The sequence below is a fragment of the Athene noctua genome, chromosome 4 (genome assembly GCF_965140245.1).
Source record: "Athene noctua chromosome 4, bAthNoc1.hap1.1, whole genome shotgun sequence".
NCBI classification, from domain to species: Eukaryota; Metazoa; Chordata; class Aves; order Strigiformes; family Strigidae; genus Athene; species Athene noctua.
In genome coordinates, this window is record NC_134040.1 from 42,751,935 (window position 1) to 42,768,103 (window position 16,169).

The 16,169-nt window shown below is 38.2% G+C and overlaps 1 protein-coding gene across 3 annotated transcripts in view; it reads right to left on the reverse strand.

The window, feature by feature from the left end:
* LARP1B (La ribonucleoprotein 1B) overlaps positions 1-16,169 on the reverse strand; it is a 33,296-nt gene that overhangs the window by 13,868 nt on the left and 3,259 nt on the right. For 2 of the 3 annotated variants that reach the window (XM_074905106.1, XM_074905104.1), the window contains exons 2-7: positions 10,818-10,879; positions 9,688-9,747; positions 5,870-6,038; positions 4,315-4,458; positions 1,811-1,954; positions 1,390-1,558 (exon numbers count right to left, since the gene is read on the reverse strand). In XM_074905106.1, coding sequence (XP_074761207.1) covers positions 1,390-1,558; positions 1,811-1,954; positions 4,315-4,458; positions 5,870-6,038; positions 9,688-9,747; positions 10,818-10,879 — 748 coding nt within the window. Of the gene's footprint in view, positions 1-1,389; positions 1,559-1,810; positions 1,955-4,314; positions 4,459-5,869; positions 6,039-9,687; positions 9,748-10,817; positions 10,880-12,360; positions 12,383-16,169 lie in introns of all 3 variants that reach the window. The other variant, XM_074905107.1, reaches the window with a different exon arrangement.

The following is a 16,169-nucleotide window of genomic DNA, read 5'->3' on the forward strand; positions in this document are numbered from 1 at the left end:
ATAATAAGTAATTGATTCATAAAGTCTCTTTCCCATCGCTTTTAGTGTAAGAGAAGTGAATAGATAACAAAGCCTTTTTTTTTTTTTTTTTTAAAGAAGCATAAAAATAGTGAAGTTATGCTCTAAACCTGCTCAAGAATCTCCCTCTCTCTCATGGAAAGCAAACTCCATAATCAAACTGTCAGGAGTTTATATCAGACAAGCAACCAATGGCTTTGGTTAGCCAGCCATGCCAAGTCTTCTATTGACACCTGCCAACCTCCTGTTGCTAAAATAAAATACAAATATAACCAGAAGTCAGGTGTGACCAATGCTGTAACTGACATTTTTCTCAGCAGAGGGGGACATCATCATGTCCTACCTTAGAAGGTCTGGATTCTACACTGCATGCCCAGAAATCTGGCCAACAGTGGAGTGTCTGTGCTCCTCCCTCACTTGTCTGAGGACAGTGCAGGCCGATTATCCTGACATGGGGGTACATGTCCACTGTCAGGTCTCATAGGGGCCTGGCAGCAAGAGTAACAAAAAAGACTGCAATAGAAGTTTTGAAGTTGATAGCCACATGCCAGATACTTTCTGCCCTTAAAGAGGCTTTTTTCTTCCTTTTTGCGTCAACTGTAACAAAAGAAGCAAGAATAAAATAAGCAAGTTGCTTTATGGAATACAAGGGCAATCAAAAACCACCACAAAGGCATCGCAGAGAAATGCCGTTGCAAGCACAGAAGATGAAATATCTGCCAGTGGTGGAAACTGTCTCTTTAAAATGAACTAGTGGTTTCCAGGCCCTTTTTGACTTGTCTCCTGGTGATAATCAGTCTTCCAGATGGTTTCTCATTGCCTAATGGTGTACACGAGAAAGTAAACATTTCAGATTATTGAAAAATCAAGTATCATTGCAAAACTACTCTCTTTCAGTTAAATGTTTCAGGTGAAACACTCTGAAAACACAAAACTAACAGGACTTCTCAAAAGTGAAATTGAGAGCAAATAAGGGAAACGTCTAGCTACATCACCCAAGAAGAGCTTTATAGGCAAACAGACCAACAGTACTCAAAAAGCACAAGCTCAGAGACATCCATATCTCAATTACGTGACAACATAAAAAGAGGGCTATGTACCATAAATAAAGCAGGTATACAAGTTAGAGCCAGACTACAGCACAAGATGCAGAACAGCTTCCTTAAAATGCCTTCCCATTGCTCCAGTTTTTTCCACCCCACTAATCAGTAAATTCAAACCGACACTGGTAACCGTCAAATCAAAAAGTTAAATTGAAATGCCTTAATCTCCATCTTTATATGGATAATAAGGATTAAACAATGTTTGAAATGAGTTATTTTATCTTAACTAGATCTCTAAAAGTATTTGTACATTAAATAATCTACTTACATTTGATGTTTTATATATTCTTTGAGAAGTGCTTCATCCACAGAATACATCTGCACTCCTGTTCCATCACCATAGTAATACATCACACTAGCATTAAGCTCAGGTTGAAATACTTGGTCAGTTCCTTCACCATACAGCTCTTGATAACCAACTGAATATTCAAAGTTCACTTCAAAATAAAGAAGAACATAAAAGAAAGGTGATTAAAACTATTAAGTCCAGCAGACAAATATTCTAAGGCATGATACACGCTGCTATTTTTACTGTTGGTTTTCAGCATCTGATTTTAAAAAGACTCAACCTACTTGATCATATTAAGTTACAGGACATGTTCTTTGAGACAACTCTTACTTCATGTACAAACCGTAACATTATAAACATAATTTCAAAATTTTTGCTAAGCATCTACTTCTTTGCATACTTCTAGGGTTTCCTCTGCCTCGTCCTCTTCCTCTGCCTCTACCTCTTCCTCTGCCTCTGGAAAATCCTCGAACACTGCCACCCTCACTTCTCACGCTGCATACTTCATCATTATCATCTCTCTTTTCTCTATCACGACGCCAATCTACAAGAGAAAAAAAGCACAATACTTGCAATCATCATTAAATATTACAGTGCCAAAAAGTCCCCTGTAACACAGAGTTCTCAGCTGGTGCCCAGGCAATCTGCTGACTCAGTCCTGCTGGCTGAAGCAGGTCAGATCTGAAGCTACAAGGGTGAAACCAGGCCTAAAGGGCAAGCTGGGCAGAAGCTGTTAGCAATAAAGATGAGCAAATGGGCTTGACTAGCAATCAATCTCAAATGCTTCTGAAGCAACTGGGCACTCTGGTGCCAGCTCAGGGATGACAATACCTACAATTGGTTTGGGACAGGAATGAATGACCACGCAATTTTCCTTCCAGGCATGATAATATATTCTCCTTCTGTGGGCAACTCCCAGTACCTAGGAAGAGCTGCCAGCTCTTGATGATCCTGCTTGGGGTGAGATTTCCACAGCAGTGGCTCCCTGGGGCCTCCCTTTTGTTCCCAGAAGCAGCAGTGTACCACGCCCCTGACTGCCCATTTAACAGCAATCTTGATTCTCTCGTGGTCATGCCACAAACTGAGATTTTATGATAAGGACCCCATTTTGATAACACATGCAAATCTATGACGACTCTGTAAGGTTTTCATACAGATATGTGGGCTGCACATAGCAGAAGAGAGCAGCAGAAGAAGAAAGGAAAGCAAGCAGGTCCAAACCAGACCCAGAGACATTGGTTCCACTCACCACAAAACTTAAGAACAGGTGTAACTCTCACTTTAGTCATGAGAGAAAATGAAGCCCCTTCTCTTTTCCTAACATTCTCAGAGACTTCCATCTCCAGTCAGTCATGCTTGCTTAAAGTTTCTTTAAGTTGCAGTTGGATGGTCTTCCAGATGCCAGGGGACCTCTTTGTCAGAGCAATGCCTGGCGATACAGTCCCTACTTGATCAAACTGAGAGTTGCCAAATTTAACAAAGGTCTGACTAAAGATATGATTTGTTGTTCTTACTAGAAATCTTGTTTTACTAGCAACTATTTTTAATGAACCCTACAACAAAATACGTATGCTCATAAATTCAAGTTCCTGTACTTTATTTTCTGTCAAATAAGACTCTGAATTTATGAATAATCTGTATGCGTGTGTCTCACTGAGAATTTGGACCTTAGCCTTTGCACTTGCTACCCTCAACCTTAGAGGTCCAAATGCACAGGCATTATTTGAACTATTTCCTCAAATCAGTTTCATTTTTGAACTCTGAGTACATGTGGCTCAGACACATGCAGAAGTCCTACATACAACAGCAGCTTATGAAAGTGTTATATTTAAGCCTGAAACAAGTTTTTTATTTAAACAAGCCAACGTTCCTCAATGGCAAGAGATGTTTTACGTTCCCTCACTCTGAAACTGCTCGAGTCACTACAGCCTTGTGGTAGAGTTCATGCTACAAGTTTCTGGTCATTTGACTATTCTGAGGAATAACTGCTGAAGAAAGTGATACACTACTAAAAATCCTCCCTTGGCCTCTGTCCACTCCTCAGACATTCAGATCAAACCCTTACATCCATATTCCTAAAATGACTTCATAAACAAATCCCATCTCAGTAGCATCCAACACTTATTATAATGAGCATTTAAATTGTTAATGTATATTGCAATTTAAAAACTTAAATGCAAATACATAAATCAAAGGGTTACATTCAGCCTAAGATTTCTGCCATCTGACAAGCTGTATTCAGAACACCCAAGGACCAGAAGCAGTACCAGCCATGGTGCATTTCTTCCTCTGTTGTGCTAGTACAACTTTTTGCAAGGCGATACTGAGAAATAGGTCAGGGAACTGGGGGAACTGATCCAACTTAAAGGAAAAAAACAACATCAGTAGAATTGCCAAAGCAGAGTTCAAAGTGTAGGTCCACAAGCAATTGCTCTGGTAGTGACAAGCTGCAGCAATAGCAGTACAGCAGGACAGAGCAGACGCCTTATGAGACTATTTCCAAACTTTCTGCATCGTAAAGCTGTGGCCCAAGACTCACAGCCATGAAAAGAATAATATACGGTGCTCTGATTCAGAACACCAGCACACACTGTACAGACAGACAGTTTCCAAACTCAGTTACTCATCAGAATCAGTGATTGAGACATCACAACTCTGATCAATTTGTAAAAAGGTTTGAAAAAAATCTGACAGTAAGCGTTTAAACAAAACTTTTCAATTTAAAATTCATTAAACTACAGTATCATTTATTTATTGCTGGTTATTGGCAAATATTAACACTAGGTTTTACTTAGTACAGGCAAAGTCAAGCTTCAACATAAACTGCCAATCTAATGCCTATTCATGCAGTCTTATACTTTATTTGCCACCAATATGAAGACCCAGAGATTGAAAACTACTTACTTCTTGTCTCATTCCGCCTGTTGTTATGAGGTATTAGCTTGTTTGTTTCCAGCAGAAATCTTGAACTAGTTCGAGAGCCTGGTCTTTCTTGACTGTCTGACCGTACATCATCCAAGTGAAGTGGCACCCATTTCTGCTTGTTACCTTGAAAAGTTAATATATTACTCTTAATTATAGCACTACTTGAGGTATTAGCTCCTGAAAAGATTCTATAGAATTCTTCTTGTAGAACTAGCAACTACTAGTTAACTTCAAAGTTTAAAAACTGGAAGAAGCTTAACATTGAAATTTTAAGATACGATGAATGACTGAACAATAATAAATGCAGTAAACAGGAATTTCTCAAACTGAAAGGTAGCCTTACCTAAGCTTTAAATATATGAAATGAAGGTGAGCTTATTAATTTAACAAACTTTTAGATGTAAGCTCCGTTACCAAGAATTTATAGCTACATAACTTAAATATAGACAGTAAATTCATTACTATACAATTTCGCAGCCTGCATATGAAACTTAAAGGTAAAAAATAACATATCAAGTTGACTACTAAAATAAAGATTTCAATCACCAACTATAAAAATTTTCCTGAGAATTTAGCTGTGGTACTGTATTTTTACCCTGAGATATTCAGATTAGGTTAATTCATGTCCACCAAAAATTATGAGTAAAACTATTGTGTTGTAGGCTGGCCTAAAATATCTACTAATCATTTATTTAATGATAATATTTGCTGTTCAATACTTGATTGGTATTGTGGGCTTCATACCAAGAAATATAAGCAAATACATAAAGTGCGTTATTCACGCTGGGGGCAGGGGTGGAAATAGCTTCTACCTGTGGAATGCTTTGCTTTAAATTTCCATTTAGACTGAAAAAATTAAAAGCAATAAAGGATTTGGTTTTAAATATGTACATAGGAAGATTAACAAATCTAAACAACAAAGGTCTTTAGGATCTGAAGAAATATCAGCAGGGAAGCAAGAAAAAAAACAGCTGATGGCAGCAATATCTTAAAACCCTCTCAGATGTTTCTCCAGCCTACTCACGTCTAATGACCAAATGGGATACAGGTTTGCTTATTATTTTTAATGTAACAGATTGGATCAAAAGGAAGTGAATAACCTGGTTTAATTTTCAAGCGATCACTTCAAAGTGTAAGCTAATAGTAAAACATGAAAATTAAAATGTTAGTATATATAGTAACACACACATATATATGAAGTTAAATTAACACAGCGCTATCTAGTTCATGAAATAAAGATGTGAGAGACAATAACGGTTTGTACAGACATTCTAAAATTTTCCAGAAACTGTCAGAGCTCCATGGACCATCAGTAGAACATGAGCTGCTTTTTCCCCAGAATCCCTAACTGACTGAACAGAACACTCCAAAACTAGACAAAGGAAGCCTGGTTTAAACTTCCCAGCAGAAAGCAATATATCCTCCATCACCTAGAAAATGCAAAATATAAAAAGTTTCACCAATTCATTCAACTGGAATTAATGTAACTGTATCAATGGTGACTTACTGCATTACACATAGTGCCCAGACTGACCTTTTTTCCTTTGGTTATTAGTTTGAGCTTCATCTTCGCTAATATTATCTCCTGGACCATCTGGCTTTGCCTCCGGGTTGTCCTTGATTCCATTATTGCTTTTTTGATCAGATTTCTCCTCCTTTTCTCTTCTACTTGTTGGCTTCCTACTGTGACTTACAGTCTTACACTGCAAGAGATACCAGTAATTATTTCTGACAGTACAGCTGCTGGTAGCAAAAGGTATAAATTTCCTTTACCTATTAGAATTCCTTTATTATTACCTGTTCTCAACCTCTTAAGTAGGGTGAGTTTTAAGAACTGTGTTGTTTTGAAAAGTCTCATTTTAAATAGCTCTATTTTCTGCTAACTTGGCAAGACTATAAAAAGAATTTTTAGACTAAGGAAGGTTTTGTTTGGTTGGTTTTTAACTGAAGATGTAGAATTGTGGAGTGCACAACAATCACATTTCAATATCTCAAAATCGAAATTTATTTGATAAGAAAGAAATATTCACCAGTACCTACTGTTCAGACTGATTATCTTTAAAAAGCTGTGCTTAGAGAATACTGAATGGTAAACCAGAAATTGCCATGATGCTGTACAATCTCAACAGCATGCCAAATGTTCCTGTAAACTGTAAGGAGCCATAGGTCTTAACTCTGATATTTCTGTTCCACTAAACCAGAAGAACCAAAGACCAGAGGATGTGGAGATCTATGATTACAGATTTAATTTTTCCCACATTAGAATATGGCATTTACTGGGAACTGTGTGCCTTTGAGTAGTGCCAGCATTCTGCAGATCATCACTTCTTGGAAATCCCACAGAATAAAAGATTTCCAAGAAGGCAAAATGAACAGCATTTTAGCAACTAGTGGAAAGTTTCCTTCTTCTCTGGTATTGACACAGGCTGCTGGATGAAGTTATTGAGAGCAGCCTGTGGAGAAGGACTTGGAGGTACTGATGGATTAAAAGATAATATGAGCCCACAATGCACGCTCACAGGCCAGAAAGCCAGCCTGGCCTACATCAAGAGAAGTGTGGCCAGCAGGTCGAGGGAGGGGATTCTCCTCCTCCACTCTGCTCTTGTGAGACCCCACCTGGAGCGTTACTGTGTTCAGCTGTGGGGCCCCAACAGAAGGAGGACATGGACCTGCTCGAGTGGGTCCAGAGGAGGCCACAAAAATGCTCAGGGGGCTGGAGCACCTCCCCTGTGAGGACAGGCTGAGAGAGTTGGGGGTGTTCAGCCTGGAGAAGAGAAGGCTCTGGGGAGATGTTGTAGCTGCCTTCCAGTACTGAAAGGGGCTACAGGAAAGCTGGGGAGGGACTCTGCATCAGGGGGTGTAGGGATAGGATGAGGGGTAACAGTTTTAAACTGGCAGAGAGAAGATTCAGACTAGATATATGGAACAAATTTTTCTTTGAGAGTGATGAAACACTGGAATATGTGGCCCAGAGAGGTGGCAGATGCCCCATCCCTGGAAACATTCAAGGCCAGGTTGGACAGGGCCCTGAGCCACCTCATCTGGTTGAAAATGTCCCTGTTCATTGCAGAGGCATTGGACTAGATGACCTTTAAAGATCCCTTCCAACCCAAACCATTCTACGATTGAATATCTACCTGCAAAATTAGGCTTTGCAGACATTGCTGCCAAACAGAAAGAATTCTTTGAACCTGCTGGAGTACATACAGTAGACACTGCAGTACTATGCTGTAATTAGTTTGAACACAAAGCCTTCCCTTAGACAAATCAATTGAGACTAAATGCAAACTAGATGTAATGTGGTTTAATAGACACTACATGAATTTGTGTGCTGAAATTCTCACACACTTAAGTCAGAAAAGGTTAATTAACATCTATGCAATATAATCTAAACCATCTGGTAAAACAAAAAATCTTTTTAAAAATACTCTTGAAGCAGTCTATTTCAGACAGAAAACATCAAATGTGTATCTTCTTATGAAACACGACATATGTATCTCTTAGCCACTCTGTTTAGTACTGTACAGATATAATTAATTGTATCAAAATTTTATATAATAACCAAGTAGATGCTAAAGACCTGCAGTACTGAAAAGAATGCAAGAGATACAGGTGCACATTTTCTTAAGTCACTAAAATCAGTATTTCCAAAGAAAAAAAGAGATGCTGAAATAAGCATATTCTAGACTTAATCACAAATCAACACTGGCATTTACAAGTATTATTAAAGGATATAAAATTTAATCCTTTAAGCCTGTGAGGCTATTCAACCGCACAGATCTAAGCTTGACAGACCCTCTCCTTTTCTGAGCATCAGAACATGATAGAAAATATCATTATTTTTTGGACACAGTTACAGTTTCTCTGCACTCCATCTCACGTTACAACAGTAGGCTCTGAAGTTACAAACAAAAAGTATTGTATAGTGAAACTGACTACACAATCTTCAAGAGCATTTTTGAGCTATTAGACTGTAGCAAACAAAGAGGCTGTGCATCTGCAGCATAAAAAGCACAGATGAAATTCTTTCTAATCTTATGAGTAACTAAGGAAGCAGACTGATGCACAGCTGAGAGTTGCACACCTCTAATGCCACCAGATAAATTAGCAGCTTTAGGATGCAAATCATGCATCCTTCATGATATTGTTAAATATATCACCACTGTCTTCTTCTGAAGTGGTAGTCTCCCATTCACATCTCAGCAACTGACAATACTGATGGAGAAGCTTATAAATACTTTAAAAAAAAACCCAAACCAGAATCAAGGATCTTGTATAAACCACGATGGGATGTATGCACACACTAAAGTATTCTAACTGATATGTGAGCAACTGAATGAGCACTAATTTACTGGCATATAATTATTCGGGTTTTAAAGATCCTTCTAGCAACCTCAAAGATTTTCTTCGAGATCCTGTAGATCAAGCTACTAGAGGACACAAATTCTACCTAGCAGTAAACACATTGTGTCAAATCTACAGACATCTATAATTTTGACCTGCAGTGCTAAAAGGAGGTTAAGAACCTGAAAATGTTTTGCTGCTGATATAAACAACAAAGTTATGACAATCAATTGAGGGAGAAGGGAGGGTGTCTTAAACTGAGCCTGCGGGACAAATAACTCACGCCAAACTACCTTAATACACTCTTTTTCCCTTTTCATTTGGGCACTTTCAATTATACAATGCACACTGTTGAACCCAAATCTTCTGGCTTCCAGCACCAAGAAAACAGTAAAAGCATCACGGGGTGCTGAGGAACTAAAGCAAAGAGTGAAATGGCACCTCAGGGCTTGCCATAATCTGTGCTCTGTTCTTGTTTCAAATAGCGTAAAAGAGGTGTAAGATATATTATGCCCTTATCACTTGAGATAAAGTGAAAGGAAGATAATTTGATGGAGCAGATGTTAACTAAAGATCCAGCAAGGCAAAAATATATCAGAGTACTCAAGGATAGCTAAGTTGTCCTAAGACAACCTGCACAAAGCATTCTGAGCCACATGGGAGGGCAGCATATTAACAATCCCAAAGGCCTTCTCATCTGTGCATAAACTTCCTAAAGAGTAGAAAAGGGAAATACAAGTTTTAAAATGGTATACAGCATGTTTCTACCTACACATCCATGGCACACCACTAACGATAAGTGGGGTGTATATGTGTGGGCTTGTGAAGGGTTCGGAAATTCCATTACAGTGCAGACAGTTAAGCACAGACCAGTATCCTGAATTATTGACAAAATTTCTGTTAAAACCCTACAACACTCAAAGCACATTCTGGGGGGAATGGTATTAAGCAGAGAAGTCAATATGGTTTTTCAGAAAAACAATACTGAAGATAACAAAGGATACTTACTTCATTGTTTGCTATTTCGCTTGGTGTTGGCCAGTTTGTGATATCACCAAAATCACTAGCCTGCAAAGATGATGAACAGTTTATACTACTTCCTAGATTTAGTCCTTTTTAAAACATGGAAGTTGTCAGCCATGACTCAAATGGCCAGACTACCCCTTTGAGCAGAACTGTTACAAGTAGCAATTTCTAAAAACTGAGGAATACAACAGAAAACAAACAACTTTTGAAAACATAACATGATCGATTGTAGAAACAACTATTCATTGCAGTTACATCCAAATCAAGGTCCAATACATCTTAGCTTGTCATTAGTCTAACTGTCTAAAGAATGCCTTCATGAAGAAGTTCATTTTAAGTGGGCATAGCCAAAAAAAGCAAGCAAGCAAAATTTTCTACATTTTATTATAAAAGAAAATAAGAGTGCTTATGACTTTCATGTGAGCACACATGAAACAATTGTCACATTAAACGTTGTCTTACACATAGCTTCCTATGTGATTTAAAAGTATCTACCACTTAGAAGTCTTCTAGCTTTTGGAAGACTGAGCCAGGTATTATTCAGCCTAAAAAGGCTTGGCTGTACAAGATTTTAGAAACTTAATTTTTCAATAAAAAGATTCTGTGTCTCCTGTTGTCATAATGGTAATTTTATAACAGCACATAAAGCACACACAGCACGTAACATGCAAAAAGGATTCCCGAAACTGATCTAGCATCACCTGTGCTCAAGTGATTTTTCTTTGCAGTCCCTTCATATTTTTATATAATCCCATTGCTTTTTGAAACAAAAGTGACTTTCCTTATCCCTCATACACACACCATTTTAGCATCCCCTCTAATTTTAAATTTCTTAACTTTTCTCTGACTTCGTAATTATCATTACCAAGGCAGAACATAACACTGCTAGTTGCAATTTCAAAATATCTTGCTATCTATCTTCTTTAGGAATATCAGCTATTTACCATATTGAATATTTACAGCCAGAAATGCTCCTCTGAAATTATTTCATTTTCCTACCATAGTATCAGCTCAGCTATATCATAGTTTAGATTAAAAGGTTAAACTAACTGGGACTTTAACACAATCAGTTCAGCAACTCATAGCTAAATGTCCTTCCAGCAAATACATACCTTGCTGGATTTCCTTGTCCTGGGTTTTGCTGCTTTTATAACTTTAGTGGAATCTTCCAGTTCTGAAAAGGAAGACAAACATTTTCAAATGAAGAATTAGACTGCACTTTAAAAGATCATGGAAGGCATAATTTAATAACTCTGTTTAACTTCTATCATGCTACAAAGTTTTTTTGAGGCCTTGGGATTGAAGTCAATGAACATTCTCATAGAGTAACTAATAGTACATGACATTGAAAAACTCCCATTCATAATGATTGTAAATAATCTTGAAAACTAGGTGTACAGGATACTGTATAACACAGTATTTAAGCATTTGCTCAGCTATGAGGTGAAGACTATCTCAAAGCATTGGTATTTTAACCTCGTAAGTAGCAAAGAAAATGAGCCCCTGAAACACATTTAAAAAGTTATCCTATTAGAAGCTGTATTTATAAGATAAAATTAGTTTACGAAATATACCATTATGCACGCATGAAAAATAGATGCAATTACATGTGCATAAATTCCTAGTAATTTCCTTTTATAAGCAATTACTCAAGTCCCAAATAAAATTTAGCCATATTGCTCATAATCAAGCCAAAGCATTGGAAAAAACAAATATATAAGGAAAGATGAAAAGAGAAAATTACTGTAAAAATTACATTAAGGCTAATAAATTTTAATGTCCAAATTCCACAATGGATAGGTTTATGATAAATATGAACATTTGCAACAAAGCTGACACTCATACGTTTTCAGAATCATCCCGAATCAAGACCTAAATTTTATAATAGTGATCCCATCTGATCTCCTGAGCAAGAGTCCTTTATACCTCTACTAGTAATATCTGCCAAGAATTAATATAATGCTTGGAAATAACTCTCTCTCTTGTATATGGCAACATTAATGGGCCTGATGATCTAGGATCAATAACCTACACTGACTACATCTTTTAATACACGTGCAATTACCCTTCTGTATATGAATTTGATTTTCTTATTCAGGGCAATTTCTCCCTACCCATCTTAATTGTGTTCTGCTTTTTGCATTGGACATTCAGGAGGAAAAAAACCCACTAGTTTCAGGCAATTTTTCTTGGAGGTCAGAACTGAGACAGAGGAAATCACCTCTTAACTTCTGTTAAGCGCCGTTTCTGTTTTCCCAATGCATATTTTCCAACAGAGAAGTGGTCACAACCTTTCCTTGAAACTACTTATTATTTTATTGCAAGACAAACCTGAAACACTGAACATGACTGAAATCACTAGTGGATTATTATTTCATACAGGGATAACATCACCTCCTCAACCCTCATCTCTTTCACATCCAGTGACTAATCTTCCTTATCACAGCTTCACACTGAGAACCCCACCCTTGTGTCCCAGTGACTGAAAACCCTCTCTGTCTGCTTCCCGGAATATACAGTGAACGTTAGAAGCATAAACTAATGCATGCTCCATATTCCACTGTAAATTATATTAATATTGCCATATACAACTTGCACATCACAGAAGACATGTGAATTCTGTGACTCCTGATCAGCCTTTGACCTTTGCCACACCATTTACCAGCAGGTTCTTCTCCTCTCCTACAGACCTGCTTTTTAAAACAAAGACAAAACGTCCCCCCTCTCCTTCTTGTTATTCAGCCTCAATTAACATTAGACTGAGAGCTTTCAGAAACACATAGTGACTGTGTAATTCTAATTTTTACTTGTCATTCAATAGTAAACTAATTGCCCTTTACAAAACAAGACAAACAGCTGTAGAGGTGGAGTAGCAAACAAATTTGTAATTTTCTCCAACAAAACTGCCAATTATCCATAAAGGTAAACTGACTGGCCATAACATTTGTCCTCCAATAGTCTGTAAACACACATCTCTCTCTAGGTGTTCAATTACCTTACTGAAGCCCTTTTTTCCATCTCGCAGCACTTTTACTTAAATTGCTGCTGAAGGACTGCTCTGCCAGAACTTCTACTCCATGTGTCACCAGGGCGTAGTAAGGGATTCAAAAATAAAAGACTCAATGTCGCTGCACTATCTTAGTCATGGGATATTATTCCAGGCGGCAGGAGAGGCTATCTGAATCGAGGAGAATGAGACCCAACTCGTTTTAAGGAATCTCTCTTATCTGTATGTAGTAATCCAAGACTTGGAAGATGCATTTGCACACTAAATGAAAAGAAAATTAATATTAGGCAACACACCGCCTGGTTGATGATGCCAGAGATCTCACTGCACTACATACCTCACTACCCAAAAACAACGACAGAGTTTGCTGTCCTCCCAAAAGAGCCGTGCTCAAAACCAAATTTAACCGATCTTTCTTGACCAGCTTTCTGGGGCTTATCACATAGGAGTTGGATTTTAGTGTGAAGCATGAAAGGGAAGATAAAGGGGAAGAAAGAAAAAAAAAAAAAAAAAAAAAAGAGTTGGAGAGTAAAGGAGCAAAACATCAGATCACTTAAAGGTTTTACCCAGGTCACATCTGTTACATTGTAATGAAGGGGCCTAGAGACACTGTTCAAGGCAAAACTTACTCTAGAGTGTGTTTAGATAAAAGCTCTATGCTTAACATTACTCTGGTGTTTGGTTCCAACATTGTTTAACAGTGCTGAATACGCCAAATGGCACCTCTAGTATGTTTCTCCAGCAGAACCCAACAGGCCCTTGCAAATAAACTATTTCACTTATTGTTAATTCCAACCTAACTGTATTAAAATGGTTTATTCAGTCACATGCTACAAGGTAATCTGTTCAGTAACGGCATGCTGTGTTGATAAAAGAACTTAGTTATCTTCAGTTACTTTACTTTCTGGGTTTCAGCTCAGTTTTGAGAGGGTGAGGAAAAAACCCCAAAAACACAAAAATCAAGGATGAGAAAGTTGAAGTGCCAGTCATTATCTTTCAACTACCTAACTCCATCCAGTAAAGATGTCACCCACACGAAAATAGAAATCAGCCTTCAAAGCCATTTTTATTATGGTTCTTCCAAGCCTCTTAATACACCACATCCTAACACGAGATATTTTCTGCAGAAAAACATGGATGTGCAAACATGCCAAGTGGAGTATGTCAAGATACATGGGATGAAAACTCTGGAAAATGAAAGATGAATTTTGGAACCACCAAAATAGCAGCAATCCTCTGGGACAACGCCTGGGACATGGAAAAGCAGACTGGACACAGTGCAGAGATTAGAGAAGCAAAGTTTGTACATTATCACTGAGGTATCACTGATTACAAGACAAATTACATTTTCAGTAGTAGCACTTCAGAATGGATGAAGTTTGGCAAATAACTAATCAGCAAGTAATTTTCTCTGATGGAAGGGATGATATAGCCAATTTATTCTGAAAACAAAGTCTATTAATAAAAGGTGGTACACATTCTAGTTCTGATACAAACACAGTTTATGCTGTAAGGATTTCTAGACAATTTTCAATTTCCAGAATGCATGTGTGTTCCTTTCAGGAACAACATCACGTAAATACCAGAAGTGCTTCAGGAGGTGGCTGAAATCACCCAGCAGAACAGCTCTTCAAAACTTCAGTGGAACATGTTTGTTGAACTTGTACAACATTTTCTTTTCAATGCTCGGTTTGAAACTTCACAGTATAATCAATTTTTAAACAAGGTAAACTATACTTAAACCTCTTTTTTCAATAGATAAATGTGCAAGTCTTGCAAACATGACAAAACAGTCCCTTGGAGTATATCATAATTTAAACCTAGAGGATAGATTTAGATCCCCAAAAAACCCCCAACATCTATCACACAAAATTACATACACAACTAAAATACAGACAGCAGGTTTGTAAAGATAATGTTTTTAATCCCTTCAGGGTTGAGGTAACTGTCAATGTTGTATCTTCTGATAATTCTTTAAATAATTTTTAAAAGCTGCTATTAAAACACTCAGGGAATTGATAAGAATATCTGCCTTAGATACAACAAAAAAAATTCATAACCAGATCGTTTACCAATTTACTAAACAAAAGCTTGCTATTCCTAGTAACACAGCACACCTTTACTAAACTGTAAATTTACAACCTGTTTTGGTAACAGACTAAAGCAAATTAAGTTATACAATAGCACTACAGCGCTCTGCTGCCAAAATATCAAGCGGATAAAAGGTGTTCTTTGATGCCCAGAAATAAATGCAACGAGGAAAGACAAACCAACAATATAGAAGACTGAAGTGTGCAGTTATTTTAACTCACTACATCATTCAAGCACACTAGGAAGTAAACCCACTTTAACTACTTATGCAGCACAGGTATTTTGCTTCAGTGAATACTTTCATAAATTTCACAAACAATTTTTGAATAATTATCTAATCATAGAATCATAGCATGCTTTAGGTTGGAAGGAATCTTAAAGACCATCTAGTCCCAACCCCTCTACCATGGGCAGGAACACCTTCCCCCAGCCCAGGTTGCTCCAAGCCCCGTCCAACCCGGCCTGGAACACTGCCAGGGAGGGGGCAGCCACAGCTGCTCTGGGAAACCTGTGCCAGTGTCTCACCACCCTCACAGGGAAGAATTTCTTCTAAGATCTCATCTGAATCTGCCCTCTTTCAGTTACAAACCATCACCCCTCATCCTATCCCTACACCCCCTGATGCAGAGTCCCTCCCCACCTTTCCTGTAGCCCCTTTCAGTACTGGGAGGCTGCTATGAGGTGCCCCTGGAGCCTTCTCTTCTCCAGGCTGAGCAACCCCAACTCTCTCAGCCTGTCCTCACAGGGGGGTGCTCCAGCCCCCTGAGCATCTTTGTGGCCTCCTCTGGACCCGCTTGAGCAGGTCCGTGTCCTTCTTCTGTTGGGGCCCCAGAGCTGGGCACAGCACTGCAGGTGGGGTCTCATGGGAGCAGAGCAGAGAAAGAGAATCCCGTCTCTTGACCTGCTGGCCACAATGAATCATTAGAGACCCGCATCAGCTGTACAAATCACAAAGACTAGAGAACTCATCATTCAGATTCCCTTTTGCAAGCTTACAAAAAGGGCAGCTCTTTAGGTTTCATCAAAACAAGTGGGAAAACTTTCATAATAAAATTATTTCAACAACTCCATTCTGGGCAGATTGTTTATATGAAGGAAGGGTAACCAGCCTCTTCTATGAGAGCCCAGCTCTGAGGGGTAGCTGAGGAAAAACAAGACTCAGAGGAGAGACAAGGAATACAGGACTAATACTGTGTTGTTCCGCAGTTTCCGTACAGACACATCTTGTTGGCTCAATTTTAAAAAAAACTTATCTTGTCACCTTGTAAAATTTATCTACAGGATTATAAAGGATTTTTTCCTTGCAACCGTTCCTCTCCTATTACTCACAGATCTTCACCTTGAAGAACTGGAGACTTACTGCAAT